The sequence below is a fragment of the Triticum aestivum genome, chromosome 5A (genome assembly GCF_018294505.1).
Source record: "Triticum aestivum cultivar Chinese Spring chromosome 5A, IWGSC CS RefSeq v2.1, whole genome shotgun sequence".
NCBI classification, from domain to species: domain Eukaryota; kingdom Viridiplantae; phylum Streptophyta; class Magnoliopsida; order Poales; family Poaceae; genus Triticum; species Triticum aestivum.
Genome location: NC_057806.1, coordinates 482,952,202 through 482,974,271, shown reverse-complemented (window position 1 = coordinate 482,974,271; position 22,070 = coordinate 482,952,202). Strand labels below are relative to the sequence as shown.

At 45.2% G+C, this 22,070-nt stretch overlaps 1 protein-coding gene across 1 annotated transcript; it reads left to right on the top strand.

Annotated features, from left to right (window-relative positions):
* Nucleotides 1-19,489: 19,489 nt before the first annotated feature.
* LOC123107277 (uncharacterized) lies at nucleotides 19,490-21,272 on the top strand. The gene is made up of 3 exons (XM_044529269.1): nucleotides 19,490-19,911; nucleotides 20,005-20,287; nucleotides 20,407-21,272. Exons 1-3 carry the CDS (start codon nucleotides 19,789-19,791, stop codon nucleotides 20,679-20,681), a joined length of 681 nt encoding a protein of 226 aa, XP_044385204.1. The 5' UTR covers nucleotides 19,490-19,788; the 3' UTR covers nucleotides 20,682-21,272.
* The last annotated feature ends 798 nt before the right edge of the window (nucleotides 21,273-22,070 follow it).

Below are 22,070 nucleotides of genomic sequence, written 5' to 3'. Positions count from 1 at the left end.
GAATATGATCACGTGGATCAACTTGTGTGTCTAGGGGTGCCCCCTGCCTCCGTATATAAAGGATCAAAGGGGAGGTGCGGCCGGCCAGGGAGGGCGCGCCAGGAGGAGTCCTACTCCCTCCGGGAGTAGGATTCCCCCCCTTTCCTAGTTGGAATAGGATTCGGGAGGGGGGAAAGAGGAGAGAGAGAAGGAAGGGGGGCGCCGGCCCCCTCTCCTTGTCCTATTCGGACTAGGGGGAAGGGGCGGGTGGCCCAGCCCTGACCACCTCTCCTCTCTTCCACTAAAGCCCACTAAGGCCCATATACCTCCCGGGGGGTTCCGGTAACCTTCCGGTACTCTAGTAAAATTGCGATTTCACCCGGAACACTTCCGATATCCAAATATAGGCTTCCAATATATCAATCTTTATGTCTCGACCATTTCGAGACTCCTCGTCATGTCCGTGATCACATCCGGGACTCCGAACAAACTTCGGTACATCAAAACTCATAAACTCATAATATAACTGTCATCGAAACCTTAAGCGTGCGGACCCTACGGGTTCGAGAACAATGTAGACATGACCGAGACACGTCTCCGGTCAATAACCAATAGCGGAACCTGGATGCTCATATTGGCTCCTACATATTCTATGAAGATCTTTTATCGGTCAGACCGCATAACAACATACGTTGTTCCCTTTGTCATCTGTATGTTACTTGCCCGAGATTCGATCGTCGGTATCTCAATACCTAGTTCAATCTCGTTACCGGCAAGTCTCTTTACTCGTTCCGTAATACATCATCTCACAACTAACTCATTAGTTGCAATGCTTGCAAGGCTTATGTGATGTGCATTATCGAGAGGGCCCAGAGATACCTCTCCGACAATCGGAGTGACAAATCCTAATATCGAAATACGCCAACCCAACATCTACCTTTGGAGACACCTGTAGAGCACCTTTATAATCACCGAGTTACGTTGTGACGTTTGGTAGCACACAAAGTGTTCCTCCGGCAGACGGGAGTTGCATAATCTCATAGTCATAGGAACATGTATAAGTCATGAAGAAAGCAATAGCAACATACTAAATGATCGGGTGCTAAGCTAATGGAATGGGTCATGTCAATCAGATCATTCACCTAATGATGTGATCCCGTTAATCAAACAACAACTCTTTGTTCATGGTTAGGAAACATAACCATCTTTGATTAACGAGCTAGTTTAGTAGAGGCATACTAGTGACACTCTGTTTGTCTATGTATTCACACATGTATTATGTTTCCGGTTAATACAATTCTAGCATGAATAATAAACATTTATCATGATATAAGGAAATAAATAATAACTTTATTATTGCCTCTAGGGCATATTTCTTTCAGTAACCACATAACTAACATGTAATTAATATTTTATCTTTCCTAGAAAAATTATCCTACCTAATATACTAGCATACAACTAATATCTTAGTTTTTTAAGTCTCAGTTAATACTCTACCTGATATGAGTGTGCATTGCACGTACGGATTTAGTAGTGAAGTTAAGAGAAAAATATGTAAAATAATACTAAAATAATGACCTCTAACTCGCATTTAGATATTTTTGGTTAAAATTAATTTCATACAAAAATTAGAGGATTACATTCCTTCAAATTTTCCCCTATAGAACATGTTTGGCTTGTAGAGATGGAAACTAAAGAAAAGTTTCCTATGGTCTACTTCATACGATTGGAAAAGATAATTTCCTTTTTTGCGAGTTGAAAGATAACTTCCATTGATCCAAGCTCATAAAAAATCCCCTTATTTCCATGAAAAAAATATGCCTTGCACCTAATTAATCCTTTAAGAAGGTTTTGGTTGCCATGGTAATCAGACTCTCCCGCTCCTCTCCCTCTTTTTTGGAAGCCTATAGGTTTTCGCTTTGCACTCCATCCTATTCCTAGGAGTTTCCCTATTCCTTCTGTTTTAAACCCCTTATATTCCAAATATAGAGCCCTATATTACCATAGGATTCTACATAACATAAGACTATTATCCTTTAAGACAAATTATGGAGTGGAGCCCAAAAAATTCTAGATAACTAATATATTTCTATAATAGAAATTTATTATTTTCAAATAAAAGATTTATATTTTTTAATACAAGGTCAACAATTTTTGTGTACACATTTTAACATTTCCAAATGCTTGATTAACATTATTTTTCAAAAGCTTTTGATTAAAAAAGTACATAATCAACTTTTTCACACACATTGTATATTTTTTGATACATTCTGCATATACATGAGAAACATTTTATATATATACATTTAAAAAAATTCAAACGCTTGGTTAACATTTTATATAAATGTTTTATGTAAAGTTTTTTTTGTTATATATTCATTTAGAATATTTGTAAGTATAAATAAAATTAAATAAAGAAAGCAAGAAATCAAAATAAAAACGGAAAAACCAAAAGGAAACAGGTTGTCGCCTCCCCTGCTCCCGGGCTGGCCCAACTGGTGCTCCGCTTGACGCGAGGCTTCCTTAGGCCTCGCTATCTAAGCAAGACATATTTTTCTCAAAAAAAAATTCTAAGCAAGACCCATTTCCATTGTTGTGCTTTCTAAAATGGCATACCTATACAAGGGTTCAAGTTTCGGTCGATATTTGCGGAGTGCATTGTTGGGTTTCGTAGTAATTTCAAAAATTTCCTACGCACACGCAAGATCATGGTGATGTATAGCAATGAGAGGGGAGAGTGTTGTCTACATACCCTTGTCGACCGTAAGCGGAAGCGTTAGCACAACGCGGTTGATGTAGTCGTACGTCTTCACGGCCCGATCGATCAAGCACCGAAACTACGGCACCTCCGAGTTCTAGCACACGTTCAGCTCGATGACGTCCCTCGAACTCCGATCCAGCCGAGTGTCGAGGGAGAGTTCCGTCAGCACGACGGCGTGGTGACGATCTTGATGAACTACAGCAGCAGGGCTTCGCCTAAACTCCGCTACAGTATTATCGAGGTATATGGTGGCAGGGGGCACCGCACACGGCTAAGGAATAGATCACGTGGATCAACTTGTTGTATCTTTGGTGCTAGCCCTGCCCCTCTATTTATATGTTGAGCCCCGGGGTCGAAACTTGGAGCAAAAGCCTCCTCAAAGTCGGTTTTGCCCGAAAGGCAAGAGTCCCACTCGGACTCCAGGACCAAACGCCACAATCCTTGGCGTCTGGCCCAGACGCCATGGGCCTCGGCGTCTGGCCCAGGGCCAGACGCCAGGGTCTCCGGCGTTTGGCCCCCTGGCCTCCGCAAAACTCCTTTTGCACCGACCTAAAGCCTCATGGGCTTGACCCCTTGGCCTAACCATATCATCCAATATATGAATCTTTACGTCTCGACCATTTCGAGACTCCTCGTCATATCCCCGATCTCATCCGGGACTCCGAACTCCTTCGGTACATCAAAACATGTAAACTCATAATATAACTGTCATCGTAACCTTAAGCGTGCGGACCCTACGGGTTCGAGAACAATGTAGACATGACCGAGACACGTCTCCGGTCAATAACCAATAGCGGGACCTGGATGCCCATATTGGCTCCTACATATTCTACGAAGATCTTTATCGGTCAGACCGCATAACAACATGCGTTGTTCCCTTTGTCATCGGTATGTTACTTGCCCGAGATTCGATCGTCGGTATCCAATACCTAGTTCAATCTCGTTACCGGCAAGTCTCTTTACTCGTTCCGTAATACATCATCTCACAACTAACATATTAGTTGTAATGCTTGCAAGGCTTATGTGATGTGTATTACCGAGAGGGCCCAGAGATACCTCTCCGACAATCGGAGTGACAAATCCTAATCTCGAAATACGCCAACCCAACATCGACCATTGGAGACACCTGTAGTACTCCTTTATAATCACCCAGTTACGTTGTGACGTTTGGTAGTACCCAAAGTGTTCCTCCGGTAAACGGGAGTTGCATAATCTCATAGTCATAGGAACATGTATAAGTCATGAAGAAAGCAATAGCAACATACTAAACGATCAGGTGCTAAGCTAATGGAATGGGTCATGTCAATCAGATCATTCAACTAATGATGTGACCTCGTTAATCAAATAACAACTCATTGTTCATGGTCAGGAAACATAACCATCTTTGATTAACGAGCTAGTCAAGTAGAGGCATACTAGTGACACTCTGTTTGTCTATGTATTCACACATGTATTATGTTTCCGGTTAATACAATTCTAGCATGAATAATAAACATTTATCATGATATAAGGAAATAAATAATAACTTTATTATTGCCTCTAGGGCATATTTCCTTCAGTCTCCCACTTGCACTAGAGTCAATAATCTAGTTCACATCGCCATGTGATTTAACAGCAATAGTTTACATCACCATGTGATTAACACCCATAGTTCACATCGCTATGTGACCAACACCCAAAGGGTTTACTAGATTCAGTAATCTAGTTCACATCGCTATGTGATTAACACCCAAGGAAGTACTAAGGTGTGATCATGTTTTGCTTGTGAGAGAATCTTAGTCAACGGGTCTGCCACATTCAGATCCTTATGTATTTTGCAAATTTCTATGTCAACAATGCTCTGCATGGAGCTACTCTAGCTAATTGCTCCCACTTTCAATATGTATCTAGATCGAGACTTAGAGTCATCTAGATTAGTGTCAAACTTGCATCGGCGTAACCCTTTACGACGAACCTTTTTCCATAATCGAGAAACATATCCTTATTCCACTAAGGACAATTTTGACCGCTCTCCAGTGATCTACTCCTAGATCACTATTGTACTCCCTTGCCAAACTCAGTGGTATGGCATACAATAGATCTGGTATACAGCATGGCATACTTTATAGAACCTATGACTGAGGCATAGGGAATGACTTTCATTCTCTTTCTATTTTCTGCCGTGGTCGGGCTTTGAGTCTTACTCAACTTCACACCTTGCAACACAGGCAAGAACTCCTTCTTTGACTGTTCCATTTTGAACTATTTCAAAAATTTATCAAGGTATGTATTCATTGAAAAATCTTATCAAGCGTCTTCATCTATCTATATAGATCTTGATGCTCAATGTGTAAGCAGCTTCACCAAGGTCTTTCTTTGAAAAACTTTTATTCAAGTATCCTTTCATGCTTTGCAGAATAATTCTACATTATTTCCGATCAACAATATGTCATTCACATATACTTATCAGAAATGTTGTAGTGCTCCCACTCACTTTCTTGTAAATACAGGCTTCACCGTAAGTCTGTACAAAAACTATATGCTTTGATCAACTTATCAAAGCGTATATTCCAACTCCGAGATTCTTGCACCAGTCCATAAATGGATCGCTGGAGCTTGCACACTTTGTTAGCTCCCTTTGGATCGACAAAACCTTCCGGTTGCATCATATACAACTCTTCTTCCAGAAATCCATTCAGGAATGCAGTTTTGACATCCATCTGCCAAATTTCATAATCATAAATGCGGCAATTGCTAACATGATTCGGACAGACTTTTAAGCATCGATACGAGTAAGAAAATCTCATCGTATTCAACACCTTGAACTTTGTCAAAAACCTTTTTCGACAAGTCTAGCTTTGTAGATAGTAACACTACTATCAACGTCCGTCTTCCTCTTGAAGATCCATTTATTCTTAATGACTCACCGATCATCGGGCAAGTCAATCAAAGTCTACACTTTGTTCTCATACATGGATCATATCTCAGATTTCATGGCCTCAAGCCATTTCGTGGAATCTGGGCTCATCATTGCTTCCTCATAGTTCGTAGGTTCATCATGGTCTAGTAACATGACTTCCAGAACATGATTACCGTACCACTCTGGTGCGGATCTTACTCTGGAAGACCTACGAGGTTTGGTAGTAACTTGATCTGAAGTTTGATGATCATCATCATTAACTTCCTCACTTATTGGTGTAGGAATCACTGGAACTGATTTCTGTGATGAACTACTTTCCAATAAGGGAGAAGGTATAATTACCTCATCAAGTTCTACTCTCCTCCCACTCACTTCTTTCGAGAGAAACTCCTTCTCTGGAAAGGATCCATTTTAGCAACGAATGTCTTGCCTTCGGATCTGTGATAGAAGGTGTACCCAACAATTTCCTTTGGGTATTCTATGAAGACGCACTTCTCCGATTTGGGTTCGAGCTTATCAGGATGAAACTTTTTCACATAAGCATCGCAGCCCCAAACTTTAAGAAACAACAGCTTAGGTTTACTGCTAAACCATAGTTCATACAGTGTCGTCTCAACGGATTTAGATGGTGCCCTATTTTAAAACGTGAATGCAGCTGTCTCTAATGCATAACCCCAAAACGATAGTGGTAAAGAGATATCATAGATCGCACCATATCAAATAAAGTGCGGTTACGATGTTCGGACACACCATAACGATGTGGTGTTCCAGGTGGCATGAGCTGTGAAACTATTCCACATTGTTTTAATTGAAGACCAAACTCGTAACTCAAATATTTGTCTCCGTGATCAGATCGCAGAAACTTTATTTTCTTGTTACGATGATTTTTCCACTTCACTCTGAAATTCTTTGAACCTTTCAACTATTTCAGACTTATGTTTCATCAAGTAGATATACCCATATCTGCTCAAATCATCTTGTGAAGGTCAGAAAACAACGATGCTTGCCACGAGCATCAGCACTCATTGGATCGCATACATCGGTATGTATTATTTCCAATAAGTCAGTAGCTCGTTCCATTGTTTCGGAGAACGGAGTTTTAGTCATCTTTCCCAAAAGGCACAGTTCGCAAGCATCAAGTGATTCATAATCAAGTGATTCCAAAATTCCATCAGTATGGAGTTTCTTCATGCGCTTTACACCAATATGACCTAAACGGCAGTGCTACAAACAAGTTGCACTTATCATTATTAACTTTGCATCTTTTGGTTTCAATATTATGATTATGTGTATCACTACGATCGAGATCCAACAAACTATTTTCATTGGGTGTGTAACCATATAAGGTTCTATTCATGTAAACAGAACAACAATTTATTCTCTTACTTAAATGAATAATCGTATTACAATAAACATGATCAAATCATATTCATGCTCAACGCAAACACCAAATAACACTTATTTAGGTTCAACACTAATCCCGAAAGTATAGGGAGTGTGTGACGATGATCATATAAATCTTGGAACCACTTCCAACACACATCGTCACTTCACCCTTAACTAGTCTCTGTTTATTCTGCAACTCCCGTTTCGAGTTACTAATCTTAGCAACTGAACTAGTATCAAATACTGAGGGTTTGCGATAAACACTAGTAAAGTACACATCAATAACATGTATATCAAATATACTTATGTTCACTTTGCCATCCTTCTTATCCGCCAATCACTTGGGGTAGATCCGCCTCCAGTGACCAGTCCCTTTGCAGTAGAAACACTTAGTCTCAGGCTTAGGATCAGACTTGGGCTTCTTCACTTGAGCAGCAACTTGCTTGCTGTTCTTCTTGAAGTTCCCCTTCTTCCTTCTGCCCCTTTTCTTGAAACTAGTGGTCTTGTCTACCATCAACACTTGATGTTTTTCTCGATTTCTACCTTCGTCAATTTCCGCATTACGAAGAGCTTGGGAATCGTTTCCGTTATCCCTTGCATGTCATAGTTCATCACGAAGTTCTACTAACTTGGTGATGGTGACTAGAGAATTCTGTCAATCACTATCTTATCTGGAAGATTAACTCCCACTTGATTCAAGCGATTGTAGTACTCAGACAATCTGAGCACATGCTCACTAGTTGAGCGATTCTCCTCCATCTTTTAGCTATAGAACTTGTTGGAGACTTCATATCTCTCAACTCGGGTATTTGCTTGAAATATTAGCTTCAACTCCTGGAACATCTCATATGGTCCATGACGTTCAAAACGTCTTTGAAGTCCCGATTCTAAGCCGTTAAGCATGGTGCACTTAAACTATCAAGTAGTCATCATATTGAGCTAGCCAAACGTTCATAACGTCTGCATTTGCTCCTGCAATAGGTCCGTCACCTAGCGGTGCATTAAGGACATAATTCTTCTGTGCAGCAATGAGGATTTAACCTCAGATCACGGATCAAATCCGCAACATTGCTACTAACATTTTTCAACACAATTTTCTCTAGGAACATATCAAAATAAACACAGGGAAGCAACAACGCGAGCTATTGATCTACAACATGATTTGCAAAATACTACCAGGACTAAGTTCATGATAAATTTAAGTTCAATTTAATCATATTACTTAAGAACTCCCACTTAGATAGACATCCCTCTAATCCTCTAAGTGATCACGTGATCCAAATCAACTAAACCATCTCCGATCATCACGTGAGATGGAGTAGTTTCATCGGTGAACATCATTATGTTGATCATATCGACTATATGATTCACGCTCGACCTTTCGGTCTCCGTGTTCCGAGGCCATATCTGCATATGCTAGGCTCGTCAAGTTTAACCTGAGTATTCTGCGTGTGCAAAACTGGCTTGCACCCGTTGTAGATGGACGTAGAGCTTATCACACCCGATCATCACGTGGTGTCTGGGCACGACGAACTTTGGCAACGGTGCATACTCAGGGAGAACACTTCTTGATAATTTAGTGAGAGATCATCTTATAATGCTACCGTCAATCAAAGCAAGATAAGATGCATAAAAAGATAAACATCACATGCAATCAATATAAGTGATATGATATGGCCATCATCATCTTGTGCTTGTGATCTCCATCTCCAAAGCACCATCATGATCACCATCGTCACCGGCGCGACACCTTGATCTCCATCGTAGCATCGTTGTCGTCTCGCCAATCTTATGCTTCCACGACTATCACTACCGTTTAGTAATAAAGTAAAGCATTACATCGCGATTGCATTGCATACAATAAAGCGACAACCATATGGCTCCTGCCAGTTGCCGATAACTCGGTTACAAAACATGATCATCTCATACAATAAAATTCAGCATCATGCTTTGACCATATCACATCACAACATGCCCTGCAAAAACAAGTTAGACGTCCTCTACTTTGTTGTTGCATGTTTTACGTGGCTGCTACGGGCTTAAGTAAGAACCAATCTCACCTACGCATCAAAACCACAACGATAGTTTGTCAAATAGACTCCGTTTTAACCTTCGCAAGGACCGGGCGTAGCCATACTTGGTTTAACTAAAGTTGGAGAGACAGTCGCCCGCAAGCCATCTCTGTGCAAAGCACGTCGAGGGAACCGGTCTCGCGTAAGCGTACGCGTAATGTTGGTCCGGGTCGTCTCGTCCAACAATGCCGCCGAACCAAAGTATGACATGCTGGTAGGCAGTATGACTTGTATCGTCCACAACTCACTTGTGTTCTACTCGTGCATATAACATCAACATAAATAACCTAGGCTCGGATGCCACTGTTGGGTTTCGTAGTAATTTCAAAAATTTCCTACGCACACGCAAGATCATGGTGATGTATAGCAACAAGAGGGGAGAGTGTTGTCTACATACCCTTGTAGACCGTAAGCGGAAGCGTTAGCACAACGCGGTTGATGTAGTCGTACGTCTTCACGGCCCGACCGATCAAGCACCGAAACTACGGCACCTCCGAGTTCTAGCACACGTTCAGCTCGATGACGTCCCTCGAACTCCGATCCAGCCGAGTGTCGAGGGAGAGTTCCGTCAGCACGACGGCGTGGTGACGATCTTGATGAACTACAGCAGCAGGGCTTCGCCTAAACTCCGCTACAGTATTATCGAGGTATATGGTGGCAGGGGGCACCGCACACGGCTAAGGAATAGATCACGTGGATCAACTTGTTGTATCTTTGGTGCTAGCCCTGCCCCTCTATTTATATGTTGAGCCCCGGGGTCGAAACTTGGAGCAAAAGCCTCCTCAAAGTCGGTTTTGCCCGAAAGGCAAGAGTCCCACTCGGACTCCAGGACCAAACGCCACAATCCTTGGCGTCTGGCCCAGACGCCATGGGCCTCGGCGTCTGGCCCAGGGCCAGACGCCAGGGTCTCCGGCGTTTGGCCCCCTGGCCTCCGCAAAACTCCTTTTGCACCGACCTAAAGCCTCATGGGCTTGACCCCTTGGCCTAACCATATCATCCAATATATGAATCTTTACATCTCGACCATTTCGAGACTCCTCGTCATGTCCCCGATCTCATCCGGAACTCCGAACTCCTTCGGTACATCAAAACATGTAAACTCATAATATAACTGTCATCGTAACCTTAAGCGTGCGGACCCTACGGGTTCGAGAACAATGTAGACATGACCGAGACACGTCTCTGGTCAATAACCAATAGCGGGACCTGGATGCCCATATTGGCTCCTACATATTCTACGAAGATCTTTATCGGTCAGACCGCATAACAACATACGTTGTTCCCTTTGTCATCGGTATGTTACTTGCCCGAGATTCGATCGTCGGTATCCAATACCTAGTTCAATCTCGTTACCGGCAAGTCTCTTTACTCGTTCCGTAATACATCATCTCACAACTAACATATTAGTTGTAATGCTTGCAAGGCTTATGTGATGTGTATTACCGAGAGGGCCCAGAGATACCTCTCCGACAATCGGAGTGACAAATCCTAATCTCGAAATACGCCAACCCAACATCGACCATTGGAGACACCTGTAGTACTCCTTTATAATCACCCAGTTACATTGTGACGTTTGGTAGTACCCAAAGTGTTCCTCCGGTAAACGGGAGTTGCATAATCTCATAGTCATAGGAACATGTATAAGTCATGAAGAAAGCAATAGCAACATACTAAACGATCAGGTGCTAAGCTAATGGAATGGGTCATGTCAATTAGATCATTCAACTAATGATGTGACCTCGTTAATCAAATAACAACTCATTGTTCATGGTCAGGAAACATAACCATCTTTGATTAACGAGCTAGTCAAGTAGAGGCATACTAGTGACACTCTGTTTGTCTATGTATTCACACATGTATTATGTTTCCGGTTAATACAATTCTAGCATGAATAATAAACATTTATCATGATATAAGGAAATAAATAATAACTTTATTATTGCCTCTAGGGCATATTTCCTTCATGCATCATCCCTCTCGAAAACGAAGATTTGAAGTTGTCTATAATTTACTGAGTACTATGTATAACTCACACATTCGTGTACAAACAAGTGCAGACGAAGTAACACGAATATCTCCGATAGTAGGGCGACCGAAAAGCTTCAAGCGAGAGCCATTTCTCGAACATACGGATTCCTATTAGGAATTGCCTATGGGCGGGAAACAACAGGCTGGTCCTACACTGTAGCGTAGGTTTCTCGCTTGTTGTATTTTATTTGTTTTTCACTGTTTTGTAGCCGGGTTGTTCTTTGGTTTTTTCGTTTACCGTTTTTATTTCTTTTTTCCTTTTTCGTCCATTGGTTTTCTTTGGTTAATTTTATACATTTTTTTCAACAAATGTCTACTTTTTTCATGCATAATGTAAAGTTTTGGTATATACATCAGGGCCACTTGTTTTGCACATGTTTAACATTTACAACACGATTAATACAAAATTAAACATGTGTTTTTAATGTCTTATTTTTTCAATACATGTTTTACCTTTCTTACATACATCAGTCCCATTTTTTATATGTGTTTCACATTTTTCGAATATAGGATTAACATTTAGTTTCTACAAAATATATTTTAAATGTCAAAAAATTTCAAAAGATATGTACGTTTTTTCATAGAAGTTTGTACCTTTTTGTATACATCAATAACATTTATTATACATGTTTCACATTTTAGAAATACATTATTAATATTTTACACATATAATGTTTTCATGTCTAATTAATTCATACATATTGTAAATTTTCGTATACATGTGTTACATATTTTGATAAACAATATTAACATTTCTTAGAAACATATATTTTACGTCTACATTTCTTATACACATTTTATATTTCGTAAATGCACCTGACATAATTGTTTATACAAGTTTAAAAAATTATAATACATGTTTAACATTTTTACAAATACATGTTTTGATGACTAATTTTTGATACACATGCTACATTTTTCGTGTACATTATTTAAACATGTTTAACATTTTCCCGAATACTTGATTAACATTTTTTAAGTGAGATGAACACGTTAAAAACTAATGGTAAAATAAAAATAAAATCGGAAAAATAAAAATAGAAATGATTAATTTAAAAAGAAAATATGGGTGTGGCGTTAACGATACTGGATCGGAAAAAGTTCATCGAATTCGGGAAAAAGTTCATCATATTATTGACGAGGCAAGCTATTGTGTTGTAGCTAAATCTTATTCTTGTCTCAAAAAAAAGCTAAATCTTATTCGGCGCTAAAGGCGCCCGCTACAGGTATTTCTACTAATGGGTGCATACCCCACTTTCCACGTTGGGCCGGCCCAGTTTTGACCTCTCTTTTTTTGTGTTTCGCAACTGCTAAAAAGTGCGCCAGTTAAGAGTACGATGGAACAACCATCCGACCACTTCCCTTTGTAGATGCAGCCACTTGTAAAAACCCACAGGTAGGATCAATCAAAGCAACTCCAATGGGGTGATTCATTTCGTCCGCCCACATCCGTTTCGGTCGGTGTGAACAAAAGTACGGCCCAATGCACTGACCCAAACTCAAATCGTGTCCGCCAGGCGTTCGCGCCGATCCATTTCCGGCCTAAAATTGCGTCTGGAATGCGTCAGCGTGGATACGAAGCGGACACGTCGCGCGTCTCCTCGCCGTCCGCCGCGTCCCCACCAGGCGGCCACCCAACCGCCACGGTCAACATAATTTATAACGACAGCCCATCCTGGGCCCACGCGTTAGCGACGACGGTCGTCCTTTTTTTAAGCCGGGCGTGTGGCAGGGCCGTCCTCATCCACTACCACTCGCCTCCCGTCCTCATTTGGCCACCCCTGCCCCCATGCCGGCGACAACCCTAGCCACCGCCAGCATGGGTTTCTTCTCCAGCATCGGCAGCAGCCGCAAGGGCAAAGCCCCCGCCCGCCATTCCCCTTCCCTTCCCGCCCTCCCCACGCCGGCGTGCGCTCCCGGCAGAGACAACGCATCAACATGCCGTTGCACCAGGCCGAGTGGCACTGGCACCACCGCGTGCCTCTGTCGTACTCGGACGTGACGCTACCGCATGACTGGCATTTGGATCCGGAGAGGATCCCAATGCCGGCGGCGCCGCGGACGGCGAGGGTCCATGCGGAGGAGGTGCGGTGCCGGCGGGCGTTGTTGACGTCGGAGCAGCGCGTCGACCCGCACTTCCCTGTCGACTCGTCCAACTGGACTCGATGGTTCGCCTTCGAGCGCGAGGAGGCGAGGCGACGTGGCGTCCGCACCGTTGACCACAGCCTGCCGCCGACCGTGCTCGTCGTCCGCGACGAGGACCAGGAGGCCGAGGCCGCCTACCAGGCGGCCATCAAGGAGAGCGAGGAGGAGCGGTGGAGGGAGGCGGACGAGGCGGCTTTCGAGGCTACCATGGCGGGGGCCATGGCCCTCTCCGCGGCCGGCGACTGCGTCGTGCCGCCGGTGGCCCGCTGTCCCCGCCCAAAGCCGAGCCGGAGGAGCCGGCCTACCGCGAGCGCTACTCCTGGACCGGAGTAGTGCGCAAGTGGGTCAGCGCTCCGCCGATTTGGCTCGGGGCGACGGAGAAGCAGGAGGCGGCCTACCTCGACCACTGGCGCCGCGTTCGGCTGGCCGAGGAGCGCCGGGAGGGCGAGCGTCTGCAGATGCTCGAGCGCGAGGCCGATGAGGAGGCGCGTCAAGCCCAGGCAGCGGCGGCAAAGCCCGACATCACCGTCGTCTGAAACACGACGTTCCCCTGGGTCGGCCCTGCGCCGACATTGATCGACCTCACCGGTCCTGATGCAGACGCCGCCGCCGACGAGGACGCCTAGGGCAGCGCGTCACCTAGTTTTTAGTGTTAATTAATGTAATGTGGACTTTCGCCGGCCTTCGTGGCCGGCTTTCATGTTTAATTAAGTGCATGTATTTATTTTCAAACTGCTCGCAATACCTTTTTTTTTGGCGCGCCGACGAAACGGATCGGGCCAGCGTTGGGCGCTCGCGCCGACCCAAACACAACGCCGGACGTTTATGTCTATCGGGCCGATCCAAATAAACAAAAAGCGAATAAAAACACCGTCCATTTGAGTCGGCCCGTTAAAGTTGCTCTTAGGGTCGTATGTCGTGATGGCTCTTCGGCGTTGGTCTTTGACGGACTCACGGAGCCGACAACATTAGAAGCTCTTGCTTGCCGCCACTGCTCTGGCCAAGGACTTGATGATCACTAAAAATTGTGTGGCCTCGGATTGCCTCTCTGTTGTCAATGATATTCATACTGGAACTCTTGGGATTATTGCACCAATTGTGCAGGAGATCAACAATATAGCTACAGATTTCCTCTCCTGCTCCTTCATTCATGAAGGACGTCTCTCCAATAAGGAGGCCTATAGTTTAGCTAGGCATGCTTTACATATAGATGAAGGTCGTCATGTGTGGTTTTTAAACCCTTTTGATACTGCCATTATCCCTGTAATTCGTACCATTGATCAATACAGTAAAGCATGTTAGCCCTCAAAAAAAAAATGCTTCCCTTGGTGAGATTCCTTGCATGTTTTCCCATCTTTTCCTCTGTTTCTTTCCCCTTTTTCTATTTCTTTTCAAATTTGCCAAACTTTTTTTCTTCATAATATTTCTGCAAACCGATGAACTTTCTCTTGAATTTAATGATTTTTTCAATAAATTTGATGAACGTTTTTTCAAATCCTATGATTTTTTTTCAAATTCGATGAACTTTTTCCGATCTGGATGAACTTTTTTTCTAATATGATGAACTTTTTTCAAATTCGATGAACTTTTTTTTGAATTTGATGAACTTTTTTCAAATTCAATGAACTGTTTTCAAATCTGATGATTTTTTTTAAATCGATGAACTTTTTTCAAAGGACAAGAGTCCATACTACAGCAAAACGGTTTGTTTTTTCCAAGAAACTCAGTACGTACTGTAGCATTTTTTGAGTCAAGAAAAAAAAGTGAACTAACGGGAGCCAACGATTGAGCGGGCAGCTAGCGACCGAGCGGCGACAGCCAGCGAGCTTTGCTGGGCCAGGCCAATGCAAGCGACGCAGCGGGCGTTGTGTTCGCTAACGGGAGCTAAAGGCGCCGAGGTGGAGGTCTCTGTGTTGTACAGTAGGCGGGACTGAGCAGGCATCGATTCAATCGGAGCACCAAGTCCTATTTGCCATTGTACAGCGCCAGGGCCTATATCTCGGGAAAATATCTGGTGCATCGAAGCTTATGGTGCTACCGGTGCACTAAACTCACATTGTGCTTTTAAATTGTTTAAAAGATTCTAAAAGAAATTAGTATACTCACATAACATCAATGTAGCTTGTCACAAAATTTCAAGTCAAAATTCAATACATAATTCAAAAAACAAAAATGACAGATTCAACACTGAATAGTACATAACATAACTTGGGTTTTAAATTTGGCCCATTATCACACTGATGTCATATTTGTCATTTTTGTATCTCAAAAAATATTTCAAATTTTTATACAAAATTTTCTGACATGATACACTGATGTTGTGTTAAGATGCTAGAATTTTTTCAGATTTTTAAAAATATTCTATGACATCCGGTGCACCGGTAGCACCACATATGCGGGTGCACCGGATACGTTCCCCCTATATCTCGCCCGTATCGATTCCTATTAGGAATTGCCTCGGGCCAACCTAAGTTTTTGCAGTCGCTCTCTCCCGCTTGTGTATCACTGTTTGTCTGCCCGATCTGCTCCGGTTTTCTTCTGTTGTTTTTTCGTTTTCTTTTGCTTTTTCTTTGTATTTTCAATGGTTTTCTTTGGGTTTTTTTCTCTCGTTATACTTTGTTTTCTTTTACTGATTTTCTTCGATTTTCCTTTCTTTGTTATACTTTTGGCTTTTTTCTTGTTTTTCTTAGTATTATTTCCTTCTTGTTTCATTATCTGTTTTAATTGGTTTTATTTTTATAACAGATATCAACATTTTCTCATTACACAATGTACCTTTTTAGTGCGTGCGTGAACATTCTTTTAATACGCTGCAAATTGGCTTTTGACTCCATAAAGGCACTGTTCTGCCTCTGCTTCTATTCCTCAAGAAATGAAAGATTTACGTATTATATTTTCATATATTTTTATGGAAACAAAAAATTTCTTAAATTGCATGAACAATTCTTATATATATGTGTGTGTGTGTGTGTGTGTGTGTGTGTGTGCGTGTGTGTGTGTGTGTGTGTGTGTGTGTGTGTGTGTGTGTGTTGTAATTTATCACGGACATGATTTTTGAATCGCCCTAAATTTAAAATGTCAAGTAATTGCCCAAAACATATTTGCATGAGTTTTATGAAAATCTCCGAAACACATTTCTGAAACTCGTGCATTTTTCTAAATGTGGCTTACATTTTTCTGATTGTATGAAACATTTATTTTAATTACTCAAACATTTTTTCTACATTGTATATACTTTTCCAAAATGGTACTTACATTTTTTAACTTTTTAAATGGCATGCATATTGTATAAAAAGTTAATCATGTTTATGAAAAAATATGTATACATTGTAAAAAATATATTCGCCTTATTGGGTCTAATAACGAGTTGGTTTGGAAAGTTGACACCCCCTTGAAAATCAAAATCTTTTTCCGGCCGTTGTTCCGTGATGTTGTGTTGACTAGGGATAATCTTCAGAGGACATAACGGGAAGGCAATCCTCTATGCTCGTTCTTGTGATGATCGTGAATCTTCTAATTTTTTGTTCTTTCTGTGTGGGGTTGGTAAATCTATTTAGGGTATTATTACCAAAGCTATTGGGGCTAGTAGCAGTCCCCAGGCCTGGTTGTGCCAAAAATATATGGCGGTGTATATCCTGGTTATATGCTTATCTCCGATCATCGCCTTGACACCGATCGAGGTGAACTTCATCGCGTGTTCTTTCTTGTCTTATTCGATAGGTTTGCTAAAGCAAGAGGATGCAACTGCTATCAAGGCGGGGATCCAGGCAGCCCCTGAATGAGGCGTCTTCGCTGGCACACCAAATGTCGCCGATGCTTGCAGATCCTGTAATGCTCCTGAAGAGAGTGTTGGTTCCTGAATGTGGCTTCGCTAGACTTTGGTTTCTTCGTTGTGGTGATATGTAGTTTGGACTGTGGTCGTTTGCTCTAGGGTGCTTTTGCCTTTTGCAAGTGGTTTCCTATACTTCACTGGTTTTTGTTGTGGTGGTATCAGGTTTTCGTCCCGTAATAGGGGCTTCAATGTCGATCATCTATGGCGGGTTTTCTAATAGTGCCCTGGATTCGCTCTCTCTTTCCTAGCCTCCTGCTCAGGTTCTTTCTTATGGTGCTTCGATGGATTTAATAAAAAGTGGACATTGTTATCTTTTCGTTGAGCAATTAATGGAAAGTGGAATGGCTGCTACCATGGCCTGCTCCGCTAACGGGGTGGGTGGCGTTGTTCGTTCATGGATGTTTCATGTTGACGACGGTTCGGTGAGCTCGGGCATGATCTTGTGAGATGAAAAGGGAGTCGTTTTATTTGCTGCATACCGACGTATTTTCCATTGCAACGAGGCCCTTGAAGCGGAATTAGATGTGATTATGGAGGGAGGGAGTCTTACTATCCAACAGTCAAATCTCCCAGTTCAGCTTCAATCGGATTGTGTGGTTGCTCTTTCAACGCTTGCAAATGGGTCTCTCGACAGATCAGCATACGGGCACCTCTTGACGGAGAGTAAAGACTTAATGGATAATAAAGTTTTTATGAACAGAACCTCGCAAATCTTAGTGATTCCCAGCCTCCTCCCGAGTCGCCCTCGTGTGGCGGCCGGAAGGCTCCTAGATCCCGTCGTTCAGCCTCCCCTTCTCCTCCTCCTCCTCCCTCGTCGTCGCTTGAGGGAAAGGCAGGGCGAAGCCTTGCCGTCGCCGGCGGCGGCAAGGACTTGGGGCCCTCCCGCTCGTGAGGGGCTGGCGCTGGCCGGCGCCCCCGTGCCGGAGCCTGGCGTGGGGCCGGGCGTCACAACGGGGGTGGCGGCGCTCCGGCGATCCCATACCTCCAGGGCAGGTGGCTTCAAGGTCTGGGGCGTCACGGTCATGGGGACGGCGGCGACGCGACCAGATATGGGCCCAGACATGGGCTTGGTCTCCGGGTCGCGGTCGTCATGGTGGCGGGTGCGACACGTCGACAGCTAGGCGGATCTGTGGACTCCATCCTTGTTTGCTCCTTGACAGTGCGGGCAACTCCGGGGGAAACCCTAGATCTCCTTGGGATCGAGCGATGGCGGTGCTTTTGCGCTGTAATCCCTCTTCAGAGCATGTTTTGGAGTTTGCTCCGGTTGAAGGGACCAGCGACGCCGACAGCGCACGCCCGGTGGCGCAAGTGCCGACAAAAATCGCGCCGACTACGGTCATGGCGGACGATGGCGGCGTCTTTGATGTTGTTTCCTTGTCGAGGAATCATCGTTGCAGTTTGCGTCATCAGGCTCAGGATGCTCCGGGAAAACTCTAGATCTGGGTCTCCCAGATCGGACGATGATGGCGTTCTCTGTATCGCTTTCCCTCCTGGGGGCATCATTTTGGAGCAAGTGATGGCTGAAGGTGGCAAGAGGAGGAGCGGTGTTACATCTACCGCAAGGCCGACGACGAATCACGGCGGCATGGCGCTGCGGAGTTTCAGCGATGGGCGCGCGCGGATGGACACGTGCAGGATGGTTGCGTTGTCCAACGCCATGGTGGCTTCGATGGTAGGCCTGGCAAGGTTGGTGCGTCAGGACCTGCTCTAGAGATGGATCAGTGGTTGGTGGTGGCGGCGGCCTCTGTAAGTGCGCCAGACCGGGGTGTGACCCAATCCCAGCATTATGGCATGGTTGAGGCATCCGGCTTTAGATGTTAGGAGTTGGTGCGATGTCTGTTTTGTATTAGGCTCGGATATTTGCCACCCCTTCATCAAGGGGATAGGAATAGCGACAGATGTGTTGCTAAGATGGTGGCTTCAAGCATACTGATGTATTACTTTGTAAGGTCTTTATAAATAATTAATAACATGACTGCATGCATCGTTCACATGCATAGGCAGGGGTATATCCTCCTTTCCAAAAAAAAGTTTTTTTCTGGTAAACATTTCCTGTGACCACAATAGGGTTGCACATGGCTTAACAAACTATAAAGGCACGAGGATAGCACTGCGTGTTGGCTTAACCAAACTCATTGCTAAGGATTGCAACTCCATGATCTTGAAATAAATATCAATCAACTGCTGAAGATCGCCGTACTCCAGTCTCCTCGTGAAGCCAGCCCGGTCGTGGCATCCGGAAGAAACAACAACGATGTGCAATCATGCAACCCTATCCGTTTCTGCCCCTTTTTTTTTGGAAAAACGCTGTCCGGTCTGGGTGCACCCGATGGAGGAGTGACGGACAACTTCTTCCCGTAGCCATCGGACGCAACAAGCGCGCGAGAAATGGAAAATATCTAGGCGGACAGCGCGGGAGCCACCCGCGGAAACAATCCCGTGCGCACACGTAGGCGCCGGAAGGAACAGAGGAGACGTTCTAGAGGCGTCGCGAGCGCCAACCCCCGAACCTTCTCCAAATCTCCATTCCCCCTTTCTTAACACTCGCCGCCGCCGCCGCCGCAGCAGCAGCAGCAGAATCCCCACACGACAGACAACCGCTCCCCTCGCCCTGCTCTGGATTGAGTGATTAGCTTCTCGATTCGACCAGCACCGGGGCCAGCCGATCGACGGCCGCTCGTGATCGATGGACGTGGACGCGGCGCCGACGCTGAAGAGGAAGGGCGCCGACGCGCCGGAGCTGTGGCTGGACGACGACGTCGGCCCCGGGTTCCCCATCGCCCCCCGCGCCACCAAGATCCGCCGCCTGGTACGTGCCTGCCAATCTGACTTGCTCGCTGTTCTCCCCTTATCGGATGTGCTAAGCGGTGGCGGTGCTTTGTTTGGTTCTGGGTGTGCGCAGGACCCGGACATGATGCCTATCGTGCCCGGCGCGGTCGTGCCGCCACCGCCACCGGGGACGCAGCCGCCGGTGGCGGGCTTCGGGGTGGCTGAGGAGGCGCCGATGTGCGGCGACGCGGCGGTGGTGCCGGTGGACATGGCGACGGCGCCGCCGCTGCCGGCCAACGAGGAGAGGGCGATCGTCTTGTACCGGCCCGCCGAGGCCGAGCGCAGGCTTCTGCTCGGCCCGCTCCGGCCGGGCGGCCATCTCCGCGTCAGCCCCCAGTGGATCCAAGCGCTCAACGGTACGTGCCCTTGCCTCCCGTTGGAGCTTCGCTTCCGGGCGGGTTCAATTCCATTGCTGTGATGTCCCCAACTGCTTGGATCGATGTAATCTGATCAGCGATTCGATTCGATTACGCAGGCACGGTGCTGCAAGAGGCGAGCAACCGCCGCGCGCTGTTCGAGGGGCTCGCCGGAGCCGAGACCTCGAACCTAGCGATGGTCACCTGGGCGCCGTCCCGCGCGCAGGCGGCGTCCACGGCCGCGGAGATGATGGAAGCCGAGGACGGCGAGAGCGCGTCCATGGAGGTGGAGCAGGACAGGTCCGGGCAGCAGCTCCCGATGCCCCTGTGGCCGCAGCAGCAGCCGCACTGCATGGTGCAGCAGCAGCCCATCCCGGTGGCATGGTCATTGTGAAGCGCCTCCGGTGTAGCGTTAGGAGAAAGGAGAATCCTTAGGTGCAGGTGTCTGTAGTAGTGTTCTTCAACGGTGGTTTTGGTCTGCGGCGCTGCTCTGCCTCCATGGTGCGAGCAGAGGTGGTGCGGAGAGCAGGAGACGGCCGGTTGACGCCGTCGTTTTAGCGGGAGGGGGGCGACGGTGGTCTCGTCTCGCCAGTGGGTCCGAAGTAACAATCGACAGGAGACTGTTCATATGGATAGATAGCCTTCCAAGGGCAAAGATCGATGTGGCTATCTTCCATTTTGGTTTGGACTTTGGACCAGAGCAGAGGAGGTGTGTGCTGTATCCTTGGGCCGTCCATGGCGTGATCCTCTATCGTTTGTTCAATCGAGCACCAATGTCACAGAAAAGTTTACCAACAAAGTAGTCCTAGTTGTGTACATTTGGCCTTGCTCTGTTTTTCAAGTGCTCGCAATTGAGAATTTTCTAGCACCAACGTCGAGACAAGCTACGAAGCACCGATACGTCAGAATTCTCTGTATCGCCGTTCAGGACGTCGCCGATACGCCGATACACCAAATACGGCTTAGATATGGGTATCCCAGAAGTATCCCAGTTTTTGATTTAAAAAATAAATAAATAATGCCGATACGGCCGGGACACGCGCGACACGTCTGGGACGGCAATCCAGGGATCGAGGGCTGACTCAGGACTGCCGCCGCCGTCAGCAGTAGCTCGCTACCGCCACCGTCGCCACCTCTGCCGCCTGTAGTGGCTCGCCGCCGCCGCCCCAACTGCTGATCTGCCTGGAGTCGCCTCCCTGCCTCGAGTCTTCTGCTATTCTCCGCCGCCCCCGCAAGGTGAACTATTTGCCCGAGCCCTGATGCATACTGATGTGTAGTTGATCCGTTGATGTATGATTGGCTGCTGGGCAGCCGCTGGCTTCTGTTGATGTAGAGTATCATTGATCCGTTGATGTAGGTAGTAGTAGTACTCTCTCATAGTCATAAGTGTGATGTACCTGTACTTCGATCTGTTGGTGCTTGCTAATGTAGTAATGTTGGTTGGACAAAATCATAAAATTGCTTGCTACAAAACTAGAAATTTATATATGCTTGCCGTATCGCCGTATTATTATTTTTAGAAATTGTCGTATCCCGTATCGCCGTATCCGTATCACCGTATCAGTGTCGCCGTATCGGTGCTTCATAGGAGACAAGTACTCCCTTCGATTACAAATATTCCCTCCGTTCCAAAACACTCGCTATGGTTTCAGTTTAAATTTGAACTGAACTAAAAACCACAACAAGTATTTTGGAACGAAGAAAGCAATATAGGATGTTCTAACAGTAATGTAATTTTTTTTGTATGTAGTTCATGTTGAAATATCCAAAACATCGTCTTATA